The 18,702-nt window shown below is 47.9% G+C and overlaps 1 protein-coding gene across 2 annotated transcripts in view; it reads left to right on the top strand.

The window, feature by feature from the left end:
• The first annotated feature begins 1,129 nt into the window (after window positions 1-1,129).
• Window positions 1,130-18,702, top strand: part of LOC139047354 (uncharacterized) — a 121,673-nt gene continuing 104,100 nt past the window's right edge. Inside the window, exon 1 of one of the 2 annotated variants that reach the window (XR_011507113.1) lies at window positions 1,130-1,211. Coding sequence is in view for 1 of the 2 variants with exons in the window: in XM_070521179.1 (XP_070377280.1) it covers window positions 1,142-1,211 (70 nt within the window). In the remaining variant the exon portion in view is untranslated. The remainder of the gene's footprint in view (window positions 1,212-18,702) is intronic. The other variant, XM_070521179.1, reaches the window with a different exon arrangement.

Below are 18,702 nucleotides of genomic sequence, written 5' to 3'. Positions count from 1 at the left end.
TAGTTTCACCATTCAAACGCAAAGCATTCGCAAATATGTCTTCTTTTGTATATTTGTGAATTTATTCATTTACCGCCAATGCAAGCGCTTTGTGCCTGCCGAAATGGCAAGACAAGCGCTGAACAGATCGCAGAAGCAGACGACAGCGAACAGGTTATAACTAGCGCCACTCTGCTCGTACGTTCTTTCCTAGCGGCAAAAGGGGCGAACTAGACCAGGCGTGCTGGAGGAGGGAGATCTGTGCAGGTCTGGAGTTCAGTAGGTCGTGATCATGAAAACGACGGGAAGGAGAGGTTTCGGATTGGCATTCTGTTGACTGGCGAACTAGTTTACAAGTATTTTTTGGCAGTTTTGGTTTCGCTCCAAAATTATAAAATAAAAGCTGGTTGTTTCCAACGAAAACAGTAATTTCTTCTGAATATTGACGACGTCCTCCCCAATGCAACATGCCAGTGTATTCCGATTTCACACTAAAGCCAGTAACACAGAGATACACGTAGATAAGTATTTCTCTGGTAAAATAAGCCATGAAAAGCGCTTCTGCACCCTGTAGTTTTATTACGCCCCTCCTGTGCGGCTTCACTTTTGGGGCATCGTCGACACCCGGCAGGCGAGTGCTAATTTCGGTTTCAAGGAGCATGCGCGTTCAAAGCGGTTGCCGGACATCCTAGATTATTCTTTTTTATTTCACTTTATGTGAATTTTAAATCGGACGAATCGCGGGAAGTGCTTGTCTTCACCGCGTCTGTCTAGCTTACCTCCGCTCACCCTTGCCACTCGCTCAGCGATATCACCAGTCGGATCGCGCTTGGTCATCTGTTTCGGTTGTCGTTCCCAGTATGAAGATGGGAAAGATAAGACAGAGTAACTTGATCAGGCGCGCAAAAGGAACGGAGGACGGTTCTACCAAGCATTAGACGAAGATGGCTAAATCGGGGCATCGCATGCAGTGGCGTAGCAACAGGGGGGGGCCGGGGGGCCGTGGGCCCCGGGTGCAAAGGGCCAGTGAGGGGGGGGGGGGGTGTCATATACGTCTGAAGACACCCCTCATTCCGCCGGCTACACCCGGGGAGGGGGGTGACAAAAGACCTATGGGCCCCGGGTGCCAGACGACCTAGCTACGCCACTGATCGCATGTGTTATGCGGCTCTGTGATGTTCTAACGCCGGAAGTTCCAGTTCTGCCAAGTTCTTCAGGTTTCCTAATGACAAGTAAGCGCAAGCATTTCACTCTATTTTCTGAGCATGTATTCATTTTGCATGAGTAAATCAGTTCGGCGCAAGACTGCGCGAACTGACATAAGAGCAGTGTTGTTCGACACATTCGTAATGGCGGCAGCCCATCTGCTGCCGGCGAAATATTTGTAATGAAGGGCTTGAGTGCGTGTTTGTTGGGCTATACATTTTATGCGCTCTTTACTTTGTCGACATGAACGACCGAGGTTAACACACACCAACGCCCCCTATAACTATATGCCTGGAACGTCGCTCTCTTTTCCATAGGGAGCTCTCTGCCGAGTTTTGCGACCATGCGCCGCAGGACGGCGTGCGCCACCGTACCGGTCCCCATGGCAACCACAGCCGCCGCCGAAAGCATCGCGGCTTCACGCCGCTGCTCTCCCGCTTTCAGACCGGCGGTCGGGCGAGTGGCGCGCTGGAATCCGGCTGCTCTGCTGCAAAATTTTGTGCGAAGTCTAACTAACGGGCGTCAAAAACGCACGATAATGTTGCTCATACAAAGCAGTTATTCAGGGATATAAATGATGCATAGTGTTTCGCGCTTTTTTAAGGGTATTTCGTTCACGCGTTTTTCTTCTTCCTTTTCTTCTTGCTTTTTTTTTTACGTGCGGCTGCCCGTTAAAGAGCGGCCATGAAAAAAAAAGGCCGTTGATAAATTCTGATGCTGTGCTTTTTCATGGGCACTCTATCCAGATCGGTAAACGCTGGATTGGGTGCCTTGTTACAGGGAAGATAGGTCACCGTACGTGCGTCGATTGACAATACTAATGGCGTGGAGAGGAATATCAGCCTTATGTAGGAGGCTTCTGGATAAAGCGATTTAAATATTTAAGAGCTTGAAGCATGTACTTCGCGCTGTTCCGTTTCCTAGGGTGCCAGGAATTATATTTACTCGAATAATAGCGCGCTTAAGCCCGTGGTGAAGAAGACATGATCGAAAGATAGAACATATACACAGCGTCTGTATGCATTATTGATTCGGGGTAGGTTGAAGGAAACACAAAACAAAGAAAATAACACTAAGTGCACATAATCAGCCAGTTGTGATGTCACGAGAATTTAATGCATGGCCCAAAAATCGTTCCTAAGCAGATCGCAGTGCTAGCTCAGCAATGTTCGAAACTCGACCACATTACTCGCACCTGCTTGTCATAAAAAGCACACGTTAATATATAGTTCATGTGAGATATTCTTTTCTGGTTCATCACAAGCAGATGATGATGATTCCACCCACTTTGATGCAGAAAGTGGTTGGTGGTTAAAGTGTGGCACGGCGCTTCGTGTACTGCCACACAACAAATGTACTACAGTTTTAATACTTTTCTCGACAGGGGCTTTTTCTGAAGAAACTTGACGACAGCATTCGTGTCGGTTTTTGCTTGCGCATAGTTTGCAAAAAGGGGCTTAATGAGCTTTCTTGCGATGAGTTCCAACAGGCCCTTGCGGTGGTCTGAATCGGTGTTGCCGCAGGTCAAGACGGGCCGACTCATGAGCTCTTGCACTGTCCTCTGCACGCATACTTCGAAAGGCTTCTCGACTGACCGTCGCTGAGACAGTATGCAGTCCGCAAATCTGCGAAGACCTATAAGAACTTTGACGAGCTTCTCCGTCGGGTAGAAAAGGCCGCCGCGATCCTGGTGAGTGATGAGGCCATGAGCGGGAGCACTGCTCTTTGGTGCCTGAAGCATTGCAACGCAGTCAGCACAGGGAATGCGCTCGCTTACAGCTCGAACAATGAACCCTCCCATCATGGCCACGCCGGCAATGTCGGGGTTCGAGACAAGTGGTCTGCCTGACAAACAGTGCTCTCTTAGACTCATTGCTGCTATGTTCAAAATGCGCTCGGCGGTGCCTGTGGTCGTATGGCGCTCGTGTTGAATCGGAAGAAGCTGCTTCGATGTGAAACTTGCCGAACTCTGCACATTGCTGCCACTGGAACCGGCAATGATACCGGTTTTCAGCATCTTTTCGAGACCGCATATTGTGCTCCTGACGTCTAGGGCATCATCACATCCAGCACTACGCCGCAAGAATCCAAACATTGCCTCGATAGGATCACTCGACATTTTGCGGGTAAGAACAAAGCTAAATTGCTTCTCAGTCAGCAGATGGCGGATGCAAGCAACATTTGATTGCGTTGTGAATATAAGAGCATATATATCGGTGAACACAGTCGGCGATCGTCGAAAATCTGATCAGCGGGTCAAGCGCGTCGGCTTTTATAGAGCAGTCGTCGAATGTTCCAGACTAATCGTTCGGACTCGTGTGCCTTCCACAAAGTTCTACACCATTCGCGTTACGCGATGAAATCAGATAACACAAGGTTCGGCGACAAGAGACAGCTGGGTAGAAGCATCGATAACTTTCTAGAAACATCGGATACATTCAGGCACGTCCCTCGCTGTGCGATTACAGTTGTTAAGCGGCGAAACGTGGTCGCCCGATAAAGATAAGTACACGTGTCAATACCGTCTCTGCAGTAACAGACGGTGAGCAAGCATCACGCGAACGAAGGCAAAGCTGATGGGTTTAGCAGACCAACTTACCACCATTCGCCTGTGGCTCAGTTTCCAATAAAAAAAAAAATGTTTCAAGAAAGTGAAGTTTACTTTATTCAGAGATTTTTCATTTCGTCGCAGCGATAAAAAACGACACATGTGTGTCATCGTCTGCATGCAGCAACGGTGAAAACGCACGATGACGTCTGCTCACGACGCGCCAGCCGCTTGGCTGCCGACGTCGCTCCCAGTAGCCGCGCACCGGCGTGTTTACAAGGGCTGGCCGCGAGAGGCGCTCGCCACCGTACCAAAAGGAGGAGAGTACAGGCGAGGGAAGGGCAGCGCGTTTGCGGCTCACGTTCCAGGCATTGTACATTCTAGGAGGCGTTGCGCGCGCGCGCACACACACACACACACACACACACACACACACACACACACACACACACACACACACACACACACACACACACACACACACACACACACACACACACACACACACACACACACACGCGCGCACACGCGCACACGCGCACAGACACACAGACACAGACACACACACACACACACACACACACGCACGCACGCACGCACACAAACACACACAGCCGTGATGTTTTATCAAATTTCAAGAGCAATGACGGCGAAACGATGGACGCACATAATTCCTTTTTGAATTTTGATGCACCCCTGATCGTACTGAAGAAGGCTTAAGCTGTCTATTCTCTCTGAATTTTTCTGCAGATTGACACTTTTGCACTGCGTGGAGGTCAGTCTCTTCCCAGTGCGAAATGTCTGAACAAAAACAAAAGCGTTCAGCTTTTACATGTGTTGAGTTTTGGCTGAACAATAGGCCAGCTTCAGTTGATTCACTTCACAACACGCGAACAAAATTAACGAATGATGGTGCCAGAACGTTTTCTTTATGCCAGCCCCACCTATATCTGTGGACTAGTTGAAGTGTAGCCCTAAACTTAATAATTTAGGAATTTCAAAGTGATTACTTTCACGAAATTACGAAATGCAGCGTTTTAACAGTGAATATTCAATATATCAATATTTCAAATTATAATTGCTTGGAGCTGGTGGGTACGACCGATGTCTCAGTGCTTTAAGAAACGGACAGAAGCTTCCTAGGCAAACGCGGCAGAAGAAAAAGTGCTTCGTAAGGACGGCACACTTCGGCGGGTTCTGCTCCGCGATTTGACCAACGTCGCCGCGCGGCCAGCGGGCCTACAAGCGAGCACGAGCACATCCTGCTTGCATGAAAAGTGGGAAAGGAGGTCTTCCGCGGCAACCCTTCTTCTCACGGCTGCGCGCTTTCTTCCTCTACCTTCTGACTTCACCAGTGACGTCATGAAGGCATTGTTTGCGAATTATTTCCGCTTGCATATCCAGCAGCCGTCTATCGGCTGGTGTTCCTGTATATTTTCCTGATACTAGTGTCCCCCAGGGAGCACACACAGGGATCATATACTGAAACAAACAAAATCGTCGTCATGCGACCTTTTCAAGATGGCGTCGTAATGGATACCTCCGGAGCGTTTGCTGTTGTTGAAGAGTCTTTTCATCGGCGGAAGCGATGAGGTGTGCAACAGACATGGAAAAAGTGTGTGGAGTCTGAGAATTTCACTCTTCAAAAGTCCGCGGTACGGTTAGTTTTACTGCCGAGACAGTTTCAATCATTAAACTTCTCTACTTCTCTACCAACTGAAATGAAACTTGACAATGAATAGTTGCAGCGAAGCAAGCGTTTTATTTAAGTTAAATAATATCCAGAGAGAGCCATCAGCGCTATTGAGAAGAATTTCAAGGCAATGGAGCATAAGAAGCAAAAAATCAAAAGCGATCAAACTGCTTGAGAACAACCTGGACGCTCTTCGGAAGGCGACGAATAGGGCTGAGGTAGGCGTTTTGTAAATATTTCTCTCCGGATAGGCCCACAAGCCTGAATGCCCCTTTAGGGCAATTGTCTCTGAGGAGACTTGGCAGAAGGAAGTAGGGCACTACCTCAAGCGCCATTTACGCCAGTTGCCCCTAAATGATCTTTTCCTTATGCGGATCTCTAGTGAAGTTGTGCTGACTTTAGAACAAGGAACTTGGAACGATGTGTACGGATTTTTACTGGACGTGGAAGACTTGTATTATGTGATTCCTCATGAGGGAGTGTTGCGCGCCATTAGGAATAAGAACGAAGATTTTTGTGAAGTTAGGTTCAGTTGTGCAACCGGAGTGAATAGTGATCAGTTTCAAGAACTTGTGAACTTTTACTTTCATTCCACCGTCGTTAGTTTCGAAAACCAACAGTATGTACAGTCGCGGACAGAATATTATGGACCATGAAATCTAAGAAAAAGCTGAATATCTCCGCAACCTCACAACGCAATCTGGTATTTTCATTTTGTACTTCGACTATAGACTATGCTAACAACGTTGTCGTGGGCAGTTTTGCTGGTTACTGCTACAGGCTGCTCGGGAATTGAACGTTTTCGGAGATCCCGTGGTCCATTTTATTCTGTCCGCGACTGTACAACGCAAGGGTATTTGCATTGGATCGTCACTTGCTCCCATTCTATCAGATATCTTTCTCAGCGCTTTTGACAAGTGTGTAAATAGCATTCTGGATCAGTCATGTGCTCCTACCATATCGAGGTACGTCGATGACTACCTAGTGGTTGTTAACGTGGTACCAGGGTCGAGGCTAGATGACCCTGTAGAATCGGTAACTAACATTTTTAGAAATACATCGCAGCCTCTAAACTTCACGTGCGAAAGGCCAAGTGAAAATTGCATTCGTTTACTGGACCTGAATCTCATTTTAATGAACGCGCATGTTTGTTTGGAATACCAGCCAAGGTTGAACAAGCAGCTGATTTCATATGACAGTGCCCACTCCAAGTTACCACCGTAAATAAAAACACCATCTTAATCCACCTTGATCTAATTTGTACGAACCTTAATCCACGTTTATCCACCTTAATTGATCTTAATTCGCCTGAGTCCACTTTAATGCACCGTAATCCAAGTTTGGGAGTGGGCCACTGCATTCGTACGACGCTTCACTTCTCGTCATCACTTGGTAACGTGGGTTTTCTTGCCATCCGATGGTAACGCCGGACACTAGGCGGATTTTTCGCTTCATGGGGCATATGAGGCATTCATCTTAAATCTTGAAATCAACCTTTAGTGGAATGCCCCAATGTACAGCCAGCCGCAACATGATTTTTGGCAACAGATTATTTCTGCGACATTTTGGCACATTCGCTGTACAATGCTCCTAACCATTGTGGTGAATGAACCTGCAAAACATAATAATTTTGAGTTCCCTGTTGTACACAATAAATTCTTGTTGAGGCTCAATTCAACGAATCATACGTGTGGCAGTATCTTTTCAACCTTATCACTGACCCTCTACAGTAACCATGCTTTCATATTTCTACCATATCCTTGGCTCCTCTTTCATACTGCTTCAAAGAATTTATCATGAAATGAGATGAGAAAGGTGACTTTTGTGCTTTCAACCATAACTGCCTCTGCGCCTTAGTAGGCTGCAGCTGCTGGCTGCATTTGTAGCAGTAGCGATGTAAAACCGGTCCGTTAAAAGCGCTTCAATTTCTTTGAGATTTCCTTGACTGTAATTTTTTTTGCTTTTTCCGTGGTTCCAAGGGATTCCTCAGGTTGTATTGGTGAACTGAAACACTGGGATGGATGGTGGGGGAATGAATCTGTGAAAGCCTTGCTGGAATAGGTAATCTACCATGCAACGGCCAGCTCCTAGAGCCATGCTCTATATGGTGCCTGCAGCTCGGACAGATGTTACAAATATGACATTTTTGGAGCAGTTCTGAGGCTTTATTGTGAGCCAATCACTTTAGGAGTGTCACCTTTAGTAGACAATCATTGGCTACGCCTGCGGGCAGGCCGCTGCAGTGAAACATCGGATTGAGTCCTCTACGTCATGCAAAAATGAAAAGTGAAAGCGTCCCTGAAAGCCATCATTCGCGAATACAGCCCCTGTGAAACACTCTCGTGGATAGTTTATGTGAGCGCGGCCGTATGTATGAATTCCTCCGCTGCGAGTGGCTCCCTACCACAGCTTGTGCAAAGGAGCGAATCGCAATCGAGGAATTCTTTCCCAGTTGGGCTCGATCGTGATCGAAAGTGCCCCGTGTGACTAGGGTATAAGAAAGTAGACTAGGCAAACGGTCACCTACACAACTAAATTGGTACATCAACTCATATGATGTGTTATGTGTAGGGATTCCATCGGGCATCACGAATATGAACATGAAACAATTGCTGCTTCAATTTGAAACGGCAATTTTTGCATGCCTAGTTTGCCTTCGGGGATCACCGGTTAGTTTTGTAACTCCCTTTCATACCCCTTCTGTACCCATACCCGTGTCGTGTCTTATCCATCTGTAGGCCTTAAAAAAAGTTGCCACGATCAAGTGTAATGCTTGACTATCTATATAATGGTGTCACTGTACTTTTTGTAGAAGTGTTTAACTTCAGCAGCCATATAAACAACCAGGCGCCAAATAAGGGCTAAAGGTCACATGCACATTAACTAGAAGGGTCGCTCCCAGCATTAACTGGGAAAGTTAAGGTGTCGGGAATCTTGTAAATCGGATCTGCACCAAGATTTTGTAAGGATGCGTCTCTTTTGCGGTTGTATTCACCCTTCATTCTTGGGTTACGTGCTGCAGGGATTTGCTACTTAGCGCAGTGGATAAAAAACAATCCAACGGAAAGTTTAGTTACACAGTACAGCCTCTGTGCATTTCACTTGAAGCACTGTGTTTGCAAGCATTCCTCCTAATTTCTTTAGCCTCGTGCAGAGGAGTTGGGGAAGGCTTTACGTGCCAACGTGTTGTCAGAAAGCCACCAAAATTTTCCGGACTTTCTTTATGACTGGTTTTGATCACTGTGTTTTATTATTGCAATATCAGCAGTTAATTTGAGAATTCCTGCAGTCCTTTACTGTGATTTTTTTCTTCGTGTTCTGCAGGCTCTAGATAGGCCAGGTAACAGAAACAGTCTATATGAAGCCTGGTATTTATTGCAACAGAAATGAAACATGCTGTTTTCCTCACTGGGACATGTTCTTGCTCGGTGCAACGAGGAAAAGAAATCGCAGAGGCACCGGCAGCAAAGCCATTTTTTTGTCGAGCCGTGTCCATGCGAGAGAAAATGAGGCTCTACATCTTCGTTGCATTCGCCAATACTAAGCTGAAGCTCGGAACATGACTCACTAGAGTTCTCCAGGCCTAATTGTTTCTCGAGGTGAACAAATGTCCAGCAACAAAACAATGCTGGCATTGAAAAAGAAGGCCGTTGTCGCGGGAGCCGCCTCACTATGCGCCACCATTTTTAAAACCTAAGGGAGCCATACTTTTGTTGCGTTTCTTTTTTGCCAACCGCGCCTTCATGCTATATATTGCAGCTACACCCCCCTCTCCCCCTTCATCTAGTTTTTGCGTGCCACCCACCCTTGGACATTTTGCAGACATTCCACGAGAAACAAAGCACCACCATAGAATATAATAGGTATTGATGTTCCCTTATGACTCCTATTGACCCTATTTGCGGAGCAGTTTGTTCTAGAGAAACGAGATGGCGCTTTCGGCGGCGCGCCACACGTTGCCTCAGCGACAGCGCACGAATACGAAACCACTACCGCTTCCACTTTGCTTCTGTGCGATCAGCTGTCGAAAATGTAACTGAGTTTTCACTAACGCACTGTGCTCCAATCATGATGGATTGAATCAAGTGGACTGAAAACGTGTGCAATAGTTGGCTGCAAAAATAGTGACTGTCATATTAAGGAATGGAATGAATCTGTGGGGCCGAGTTCTCGGAGCGCTGCTGCAACTGTTCGTACGTGTTACCGGCAATTCGAGACCTATGACTTTCCTCGAGGATCGAGAAATTCGCTCATCCGCCAGCGTTGTATCGCTAACCTTGAAAAAAAAATTGCTTCAGCCCCCGAAGGTCGGCAAGAGTGAGTACCGCTCGGTAAACAATGACAAAGGTAATGCCGCCGCTGCCGGTCATAGTAACTTTCGCGCACAGTATCAACACACATCTGCCCCAACTGGTAGGGAATCTTACGCGCACTCTATGGACAACGTGTGAATGAGTGAGCGGGCGCACACTTGAATGTATGCGCACCATATACGCAAAATAAATGACGGACTACACCGATAGCGCACGAATGGTCGAAGCTGAATGTTTCGTGACGGTCCACAAGAGTAAGTGAGTTACTAGCGATGATGCATCTTTGCTAAAAGGCATTGCAAGGTACAAAGCAGCTACGCTTCAAACCTTGCGTGATGCAAGAACAAATATATCGGAAGTAAGCACACCCGTGAACGATAAGGCAGAAAATAATCAGGGTTGTGATCGGCCGTTCACCCCGCGACACTCCTCGGTCGCGGCTCGCACGATCATGGTGAAAGGGCCGACAGCCTCGTCAAAATGGTTCTCGACACGGATGAATTATGACCAGCGCGGGAATACCCCGTACATGAGAGGTTTCAGTAATTATCAATGATACGGCTGTCACCTATCAGCAGCACAAACTGACGTGTCCAAGCCAGAGACGCGTTCAGTGCGATGATCCGGCTAACACTAACCTCTCAGAGTACGATCGGCGTCGGCGAAAAGGGCAACCTACCTCCGGATTGGTGGGGCCTGATGTCAGTTGCCTCATGACACTGGATTGCTGCGACCTGATGTCGTCGGCCTCCTGACACCGGTTTGGGGGAAGTGACTAAACAATGATCACGCAAGGCATAAAGGGAGCTACGTAGGGCGGGAGTGATCGCGACTACAACTTCATCATCACCTTTCCTGTATTTCTTTAAATGTTCATGCACTTATGTAAATACATACGTGTTTGTCGAACGTCCTGAATATCGGACCCAGCCTCCCGTTCACTTACCCCTCCACGAGGAAAGAGGATCCCACGTCTTCGAACCACCAGTCGCAACATCAGATAGTGACTGCACCGAGTAAGAAAGAAATGTGACATGCCGCTGCTTCAAAAAACTGGAGGACGCTTAAGCTTCGCCTTCAAGAGTGGAACGCGACAGCGTTCCCGTCGACCCGCCAAGGGGTGTAAGACAATGGGCTACAGGGCAGCCATCACTTACGAGGCGCCCCGCATCGGACGCGGTGAGCGTCGAGCCATATGGTCGAGCAACGCGGCGTTCGGCGCAGCAACGAAACGTGCGCCTGAGCAAGCGGAGCGAACCAAAGAACTCGGTATCCCGGAGGGGGAAATGATGCACGCCAGCCAAACGTCGTGATCGGCACGGGCAGAGAGATAGACAGATAGTTATCTAAAGAAAGGAAGGACGCTTGATTCTGCAGAAGGAGCAAGGCGAAGCGTTGTCAGGGGAGAGAGTCTGAGCCGCGACAGCTCCAATGCGCGCGTGGCGCTATCTGTCGGGGCAGCGCCGTACATGGAGAGGAGAGGGTCTTCTGTGTTTGCCGCAAGATGGCTCTGCGTGTGCGGAAAGCACAGAAGAAATGCAGCGAAACGCACTTCGCTACTCGTGTAATTGCGACTTCTGTAAGTTACATGGTCATAATTACCGATATACACCGCAGTATAACATTTCACGGCTCGTTTCGAAGGCAACACCGCATTCACTAGAGGCGCGTTTGTACCTCTTGGAAGCATCGAACTCGTGGCTGAGTGGTAGCGTCTCGGTCTCACACTCCGGAGACCCTGGTTCGATTCCCACCCAGCCCATCTTGGAAGTTGCTTTTTATTTATGGAGTGCCTGCCGTGATTTATCGCTCACGGTCAACGCCGCAAACGCCGACACCGACGCCGACGACACCGGCTTTTCTGCGACACGAGCTCCTTAACGCTATCGCGTGAATATTTGCCAAATAATGAACGCAGAGCAAAACACACCAATCCTGATTCAGTTCATGAGCGGAAAGTTTGGATAGCTGGGAATACAGATTTAGCCTCGCTTTTAGAACAAGCACGATATACACTGCTCACGCGTTTGGACAAAGCTTAATCAGCTCCAAGCGCGTTCGCATGTTCTCTGAAGCTGTCATCAAAGCTTCGTTTCATCCAAAAGTAACCGTCTACGATATCTCCCAAAACAGGGTTGTTAAGCCGCACCAGCGCCATACATACCCAATGTAATAGTGGAAGCAACGGAGGCAGTTGAGGAAAGCAACGGACGCGTCCCCACATAATTAAACCTGGTAGCGCCCAAGGGATTGCCGCGTAAAAGACACTATTGTAATGCCTTAGGGGGTTATGCAATGTTTACTTGTTTTAAATCACCAGAAACTTTGCAATACGCACTATAATACCAACTGGTGAAAAGACGCAGTACTTGTTATTTCTTTTTTGTAACACTAAAACACAGAAACAAGGAAAGCCAGGGAGGTTAACCAAACAACCCTCTTGCCCACTGTGGGAAGAGGGGATGCTTTATTTAAGCATGATCAGGCGGGGTGGGCATGGCCCACCATGTGTACAGGCCTACGTGCATAGTGCCGCAATATTCCGTGAAACCTTCTCAACCTCTGACCCTACGAGGTCACTGAACCCTAAACCCCCGTATGTATTGTGCCATTACCACTGCCATAATCAACGTCAACAGCCGGCAACACTGTGAATGCGGCAGTATTTTTAACTATATGATACTATCGTCATCAGCCTATTTCAAGTCCACTGCAGGACAAGGGTCTCTGCCAGGCATCTCGAATTATTTCTGCCGTGCGTCAACCCATGGAGGGTGATGTCGTCCCTGCAATACCCCTTATCTTATATCTCATTCAAATTTTCTGCTGCCCTCAACTGCATTTTTCTTCCCATGGCAACTATTCGGTTAAGCCACTGAACAATCCACCACTTATATTTACTGTACACATCCTGTGACCTGCCATCATCATCTGCTGACATCGATCGCAAAGCCACATAGTTCTTTTTTATGTCAGCCTTACAGCTGCAATTGTCTGTTCTACTAATTGTGCAAGCACTCGGCTTCCTTTGCCATTCTGCAAGTCTATAACAGGCAGTTGTTTGCACAATACAGTGATATTTGGTTTCACGAGCTATCGCAAAGCCTTCATTCAAGGCTTGAAAGCTTCATATAAATGTACCCCCATTGTTATTTAGATGGATTTATTCTATTTAGTTCTATATTATAACTTGTCACTTGCAAAATATTGACCACTTTATAACTAAAGGCTATCACACTGCCCAATTCACAGCTTTTGCACATAAATTTAAATGACTTGCTGCAGCAGTGAACGCTGCGGTTTTTGGCATCGTATCATGCAGCTGACGAAAATGATAGTACATGCCTCTTTGCTGTATTTGCATCTAACCAATGCATAGAAGTCGCACGATAGTACAAGCACATACTCTTGCACGCCTTAAAGGGGCCCTGAAACACTTCTCTAACTAATCATACAATGGACTTGCTAATAAAAGACCTAAACTTGCGGAAGTTTTGTCCCACGAGGTGGACGCTAAGGGTCACTTCTCTGAAATAGATTGTTCAGAATTGTAGCCACATGATCTCGTTTCTTCGTGGACTAGCAACAGAAGAACGGAACGACGCCGGAGCCAAAGCCAGTGGATTATTCAAACCGCAGTCAAAATTCAACCCATACTTTATCCTCACGGTCGTCATACTCGTGTTTTCGTGATTAGAAGCAGTGAGCCCTGCATTGTAGAAAGTAGCGCTGAGATTTGGTCAAGCAGAGAAAATGGTCAAGGCCGTCATCAGGGAGAGTCTTAGCGGACTTCGGAAGGAAGGATTTTGCCCATGTCGGAACAAGATACACGCAGGGGCGCGTGAATTGGAACTGAATGTCACAGAGAAGAAGCTCCTTCGCCAAGGCAAAGGAATTCATTATAACGATTCCTGATATTATGTCTTTGGGAGCCTCTTTTCTGGGACATTATTATAGGGATGATGGTGCAGCTGTTGGGTTAAAAGCCGTGATTACTGCTGCGTCACAAGTGGTGGAGTGTGCTCTTCGGTCCCCCGTCCTCTGACTCCCTGCTCAACCTCCTGGAGCTTCGATCGGGTCGCCGATTGTGCCAGCTGTCCGCCAACATGTCGCAGGACGAGCCCACAGGCACTTCTACTTCCACCATCTCGGCCTCGACTACCCCAGCCGCTCCGTATTGGGTTGTCAGTGGGCACCAGCGTGATCCCCATCTGTTTGCTGGACTTCGCGGTGAAGACGTCGAGGATTGGCTGGACGACTATGACCGAGTGAGTTCGGCTAACCGTTGGGACGATGCGTCCAAGCTGCGTCACGTCGCCTTTTATCTGACAGGCGTAGCGAAGACTTGGTTTTTCAACCATGAGGTTGATTTCACGAACTGGGGTGCTTTCAAACAGCAGCTCCGCCAAATCTTCGGCACACCGGCTGTTCGTTCTGCCCTCGCAAAAAAGACGCTCGACACTCGCAAGCAACAACCCGGTGAATCTTATACGTCGTACATCGAGGATGTGCTTGCTCTTTGTCGACGCGTGCACACGGCCATGACCGAATCAGACAGGGTTCGCCACATCCTCAAAGGCATCGGCGCTATTGCTTTCAATGCTTTAGCCATCCAGAACCCCACTACCGTCGCTGATATCGTCGCTACTTGCCAGCGCCTCGACGAACTAGAATCAGTACGGTTGCAGCCGGACACCAGTGCAAACACTAGCGCCAACGACCCTATGTTACGAGCAATGATACGCGCAATAATTCGAGAAGAGCTCCAGTATCTTGGCTTAGCAGCAGGACCTATGCCTTCTCATGCCTCCGATACCAATCTGCGAGATGTCATCAAGGAGGAATTGGCATCCATGGCTGGTGCAGCGTACACGGACCCTCTAACACCTAGGGCCCCATCGACGTACGCACAAGTAGCCGCTGCTACTCCAGTAATCGTCCCTCCGATGCCTCCAAAACCAACACCGGCTCACATCGCTTCTATGACTACCAGCGCACCTACCCAAACCAGCTATCCGCAGTGGCGTCCCCCTCGTCCCATCTGCTACTACTGCGGCTATCGCGGCCACATAGCGCGTTTTTGCCGCAAGCGCCAGCAAGACGAGCGTCGCGGCTATGACGTATACGAACGGGATGACGTTTCGCCCGGAGCTACTTTCCAACGTCTAGGGAGCTTCCATGACCAACGCCGTCCTTACGGTCCACCGCGCGGACGCTCTCCATCGCCTACTGTAGCATCCGAGACGGCTTACCGTCCTGCGAGACGCCGCTCGCCGTCACCCCTTCGCCGCTCTACGTCCCCACTGAGACCTGCTTCTCAATTCGCCGAGCGTCGTCCGGAAAACTAAATTATGCAGCTTTTGGAGGAAAAGCTGCATCGAACGACAGGACAGAAATTCCTCCATCGCGTCCGTACAATGTGATATTGGTTGTAGTAGAAGGTGTACAAGTAGAAGCTTTAATAGACACTGGTGCTAGTGTTTCAGTCATTCACCGTGATTTGTGTTCGCGACTTCGGAAAGTTACGACCCCCTATGAAGGACCTACGCTACTCGCTGCTCAAGGGGCCTCCATTCGACCTATCGCCATGTGCACAGCTCGTATTTCCATCGATGGACTTCTACATCACGTACAATTTGCAGTGCTAAGTTCGTGTGCCCAGCAGCTCATATTGGGATGGGATTTTCTTTCTATGGCCTCCGCCTCCATCTGCTGTGGACAACGCGTTCTCCATATGACCGACACGACCTATTCACTTCATGCAGATGACACACCCCTTCACTTCCTTGCTGCAGAAGATACCGCGTTACCTCCTCGCCATCAAAGCATCGTACAAAGCAAGTATACGTATAATTGAATCTGGACGATTTCCTTGTTACATTCTTAAAATTTATCGGACTTCATTCCTCTAGCCATTCAAGGTTTCTCGATAGTAACTCTCTTCAGACTCGGATAATCTTTTTGCTAAATCACTCGCCGTCCAAAGGGCATAGAAATTGGCGGAGCGTCACCACGTTCCCGTCCCGACTTGGGCGTCGCCTACGGTTTCGGCCGGAGGAGTTCCCCGCATGGGACCTCCAACGGCTTGAAACTCCTCAAGAGCTCAATTAAGTTCTTGACTGACTGACTGAAATCACTCGATTCTTGGCCAATCCTTCATAGTGGGTGTGAGCCACTCTCGGAGGAAAGCAAATGAAAGCAACGGCAAAGGAAGACTCCACGACAGTATGACGACGGATCTGTACCTCATGTATTTCCTTCGGTCGAGGACATGCACCACCAGTGGTTCTACGACTTATTGGATACACTAGATTCCCCGCTAGGCAAGTGTCCGCCAAAAATGTGGCAGCACATGATACTAATTGAGTAGCATTTGAATGGGAATGGTGACAGCACGTGCCATCAACCAAAAAGCTTACGTACCACGCGGTATCAGAAAACGTCCAATTTCCGAGCAGCCCGCAATAGTAGTCAGTAATTTCAAGCATCACAATGCTGTTCACATTCAGGGTCGGTCCTGAAAGTAATGTCAGTACGGCCATTAAAAATAATTTATTGAATTTATCGTTACAAGTGTTTAAAAATCTTTAATATACTATCCTTTTGCGTCGATACATCAGCTCCAGGGAGACTTCCAGCTCTGGGATGCGGAGCGGTAGTCCTCTTCCGGAATAACCTTTAATGCTGCGGTGCAAGCTGCTTTGATCCCGTCGACTGTCCCAAAATGCTTGCCTTTCCGGGGTGTTTTGAGGCGTAGAAACAGAAAAATGTCGGAGGGAGCCAAGTCCGGGTTATATGGTGGCTGGGGGATCGTTGACACCGCTGCTTTAACCAGGTAGTCGGTGACGATGAAGGCACAGTGGGCCGGCGCATTATCGTGATGCAACTTCCAGATGTCTGCGATGTCTGGCCGGATGCGTTGAACCCTGCGTTTCAGTCTTTTGAGGGCTTCAACTTAAAATTTGGTGTTCACAGTGGTTCCAGGTTCTACAAACGCGTGACAAACCAGTCCGTAGATGTAAAAAAAAACGATGAGCAGGATCTCGATCTTTGATTTGCTCATCCTGGCTTTCTTCTGGTGAGCAGCCGAGTGCGTGTGCCACTCCGATGATTGCCTTTTGGTCTCCGGGTCATATTCAAGTACCCAAGGCTCGTCACCTGTGATGACATTGCCCAAAAATTTTCGATCCCGTTAGCACATGTCGAGATTTTCTTGGCACGTTGAAACGCGGCGTGACTTTTGGTCGTCCGTGAGCACTTTTGGAACCATTTTTTTCCCACACCTTCCGCATCCCGATATCCTTTGTAACGATTTCATGAACTCAAGTTTTCGGAATGTTTAACATGTCGGTCAATAAACAAACAAACAATTGTCGGTCTCAGTTCAACGGTTTCCTCACTCGCGTCACATTGTCAGCCATGGCGATCGTGGATGGCTGTCCGGCGTGGTCCTCGTCGTCGACCTCTTACCGGCCTTCCAAAAAGACCCTGTGCCACCGAAACACTTGCCGATCTGACAGGGAATGTTCTCGGTAAGCAGTCTGGAGCATAGTAAGACGTTTCCGCAGTGGTCTTACTAAGTTTCACGCAAAACTTGAACACAAATCTTTGTTCTAAGGAGCGCTGAATCTTCACTAGCACAAGAAGAAAAAACAACTCTCATGGACAGGCCCGTCCAACACTCTCAGATGTTCGGAGCACACTGAGCGACGGAGCGCTGCTTAGCTGTGTTCCCCCACTACCAGTTTCAACAAGTTAGACCGCCCCCCCCCCCACGTACAGTCGCGTCACAATAAATCTACTGACATTACTTTCAGGACAGACCGTGTATACTGGTGGAAGCTCCAAATACGAATACTAGTGTGCGTTGTGAGGCTGCTCGGAAGTTGGACGTTTTCTGAGATCCAGTCGTCCGTAAGCTTTTCTTGGTTGAAAGTACTTGTTGAAGTTCTTCGGGCTTGATCTTGAACTTTAACGGCTCATCGTTCACCGTAGTATGCTCGTAGATATAACAAGGCAGCTCAGTACACCCTTGAAAACGTTTCATAATGTTGTAGAGATGCTTTCGGGCTGTAACTGTGAGCAGATGCGAGATTTTTGGCCCATGGCTGCTATGGTTGTCAAATTGCTTTGACCATCCCAGTTACGTCATGAACATCTGAGAGATCGTTTGCATGCTTCCGTCGCGTCAAATCTTACCGGAGGTCAACAATGGGACAATCGCAGTTAAATTACACAGCAGTTCTCCATGGGCATAAAGAGTTCGCCCGCAAAGTAAATTTTTGTGACATCGCGGACGAGTTTATTTAGAAATCAACTGACCGTAGAAACACGTTCTTAAATATGCGGTAGCCTTTGCATAAAAGGACAGTGAACTTCATCACAGTTTAATGTGGCCGCTTTATTCTAGCTGTCGCAGCCCCTGACCTGAAGTTATCTCCCCGCATGAAACCTGCATTTGGCCGCTTCGTTATTAAAACCTCTGCCCTTTGGGTTTTGTTCTTGTCTTTTCGTTCTATTTCGAGTCGGTAGTTCGATGACCTTCTTGAACGGCAGATAGCTTATGACCTGCATTTAGAGTTTATATTGTTAGCTATTTGTGGAAATCTCATTTTGCATGGGCTAAAAGAAAGTAGAAGGCACCACATAAACAAAAGCTCATGTAGCTACCCTCGTTGATGAAAAAATTCCCTTGGTGGCCCAGCGTATGTGCCTTAATGGTCTTCATGGACTTGCCATGACCGTTCTAGTGTGCCGTTAACCAATCAGAACCAGGGGTGATGTCTAGGCGACCGAAAAAGGGAACAAGTGAACGAGAAAATAAATAAGGAGAAAGACAAGTAATATGAAGTGACAACACATTCGAATGAGAATATCAAAGTGTTTTAATGAATGTTAGTGAGCGCGCATCCTCTTGAGCATATACGAGTTTATTTAGAGATCAACTGACCGTAGAAACACGT

The sequence above is a fragment of the Dermacentor albipictus genome, chromosome 7 (assembly GCF_038994185.2).
Source record: "Dermacentor albipictus isolate Rhodes 1998 colony chromosome 7, USDA_Dalb.pri_finalv2, whole genome shotgun sequence".
Taxonomy (NCBI): Eukaryota; Metazoa; Arthropoda; class Arachnida; order Ixodida; family Ixodidae; genus Dermacentor; species Dermacentor albipictus.
The sequence above is the reverse complement of the archived record's forward strand: the minus strand, read 5'-3'. Positions and strand labels throughout refer to the sequence as shown.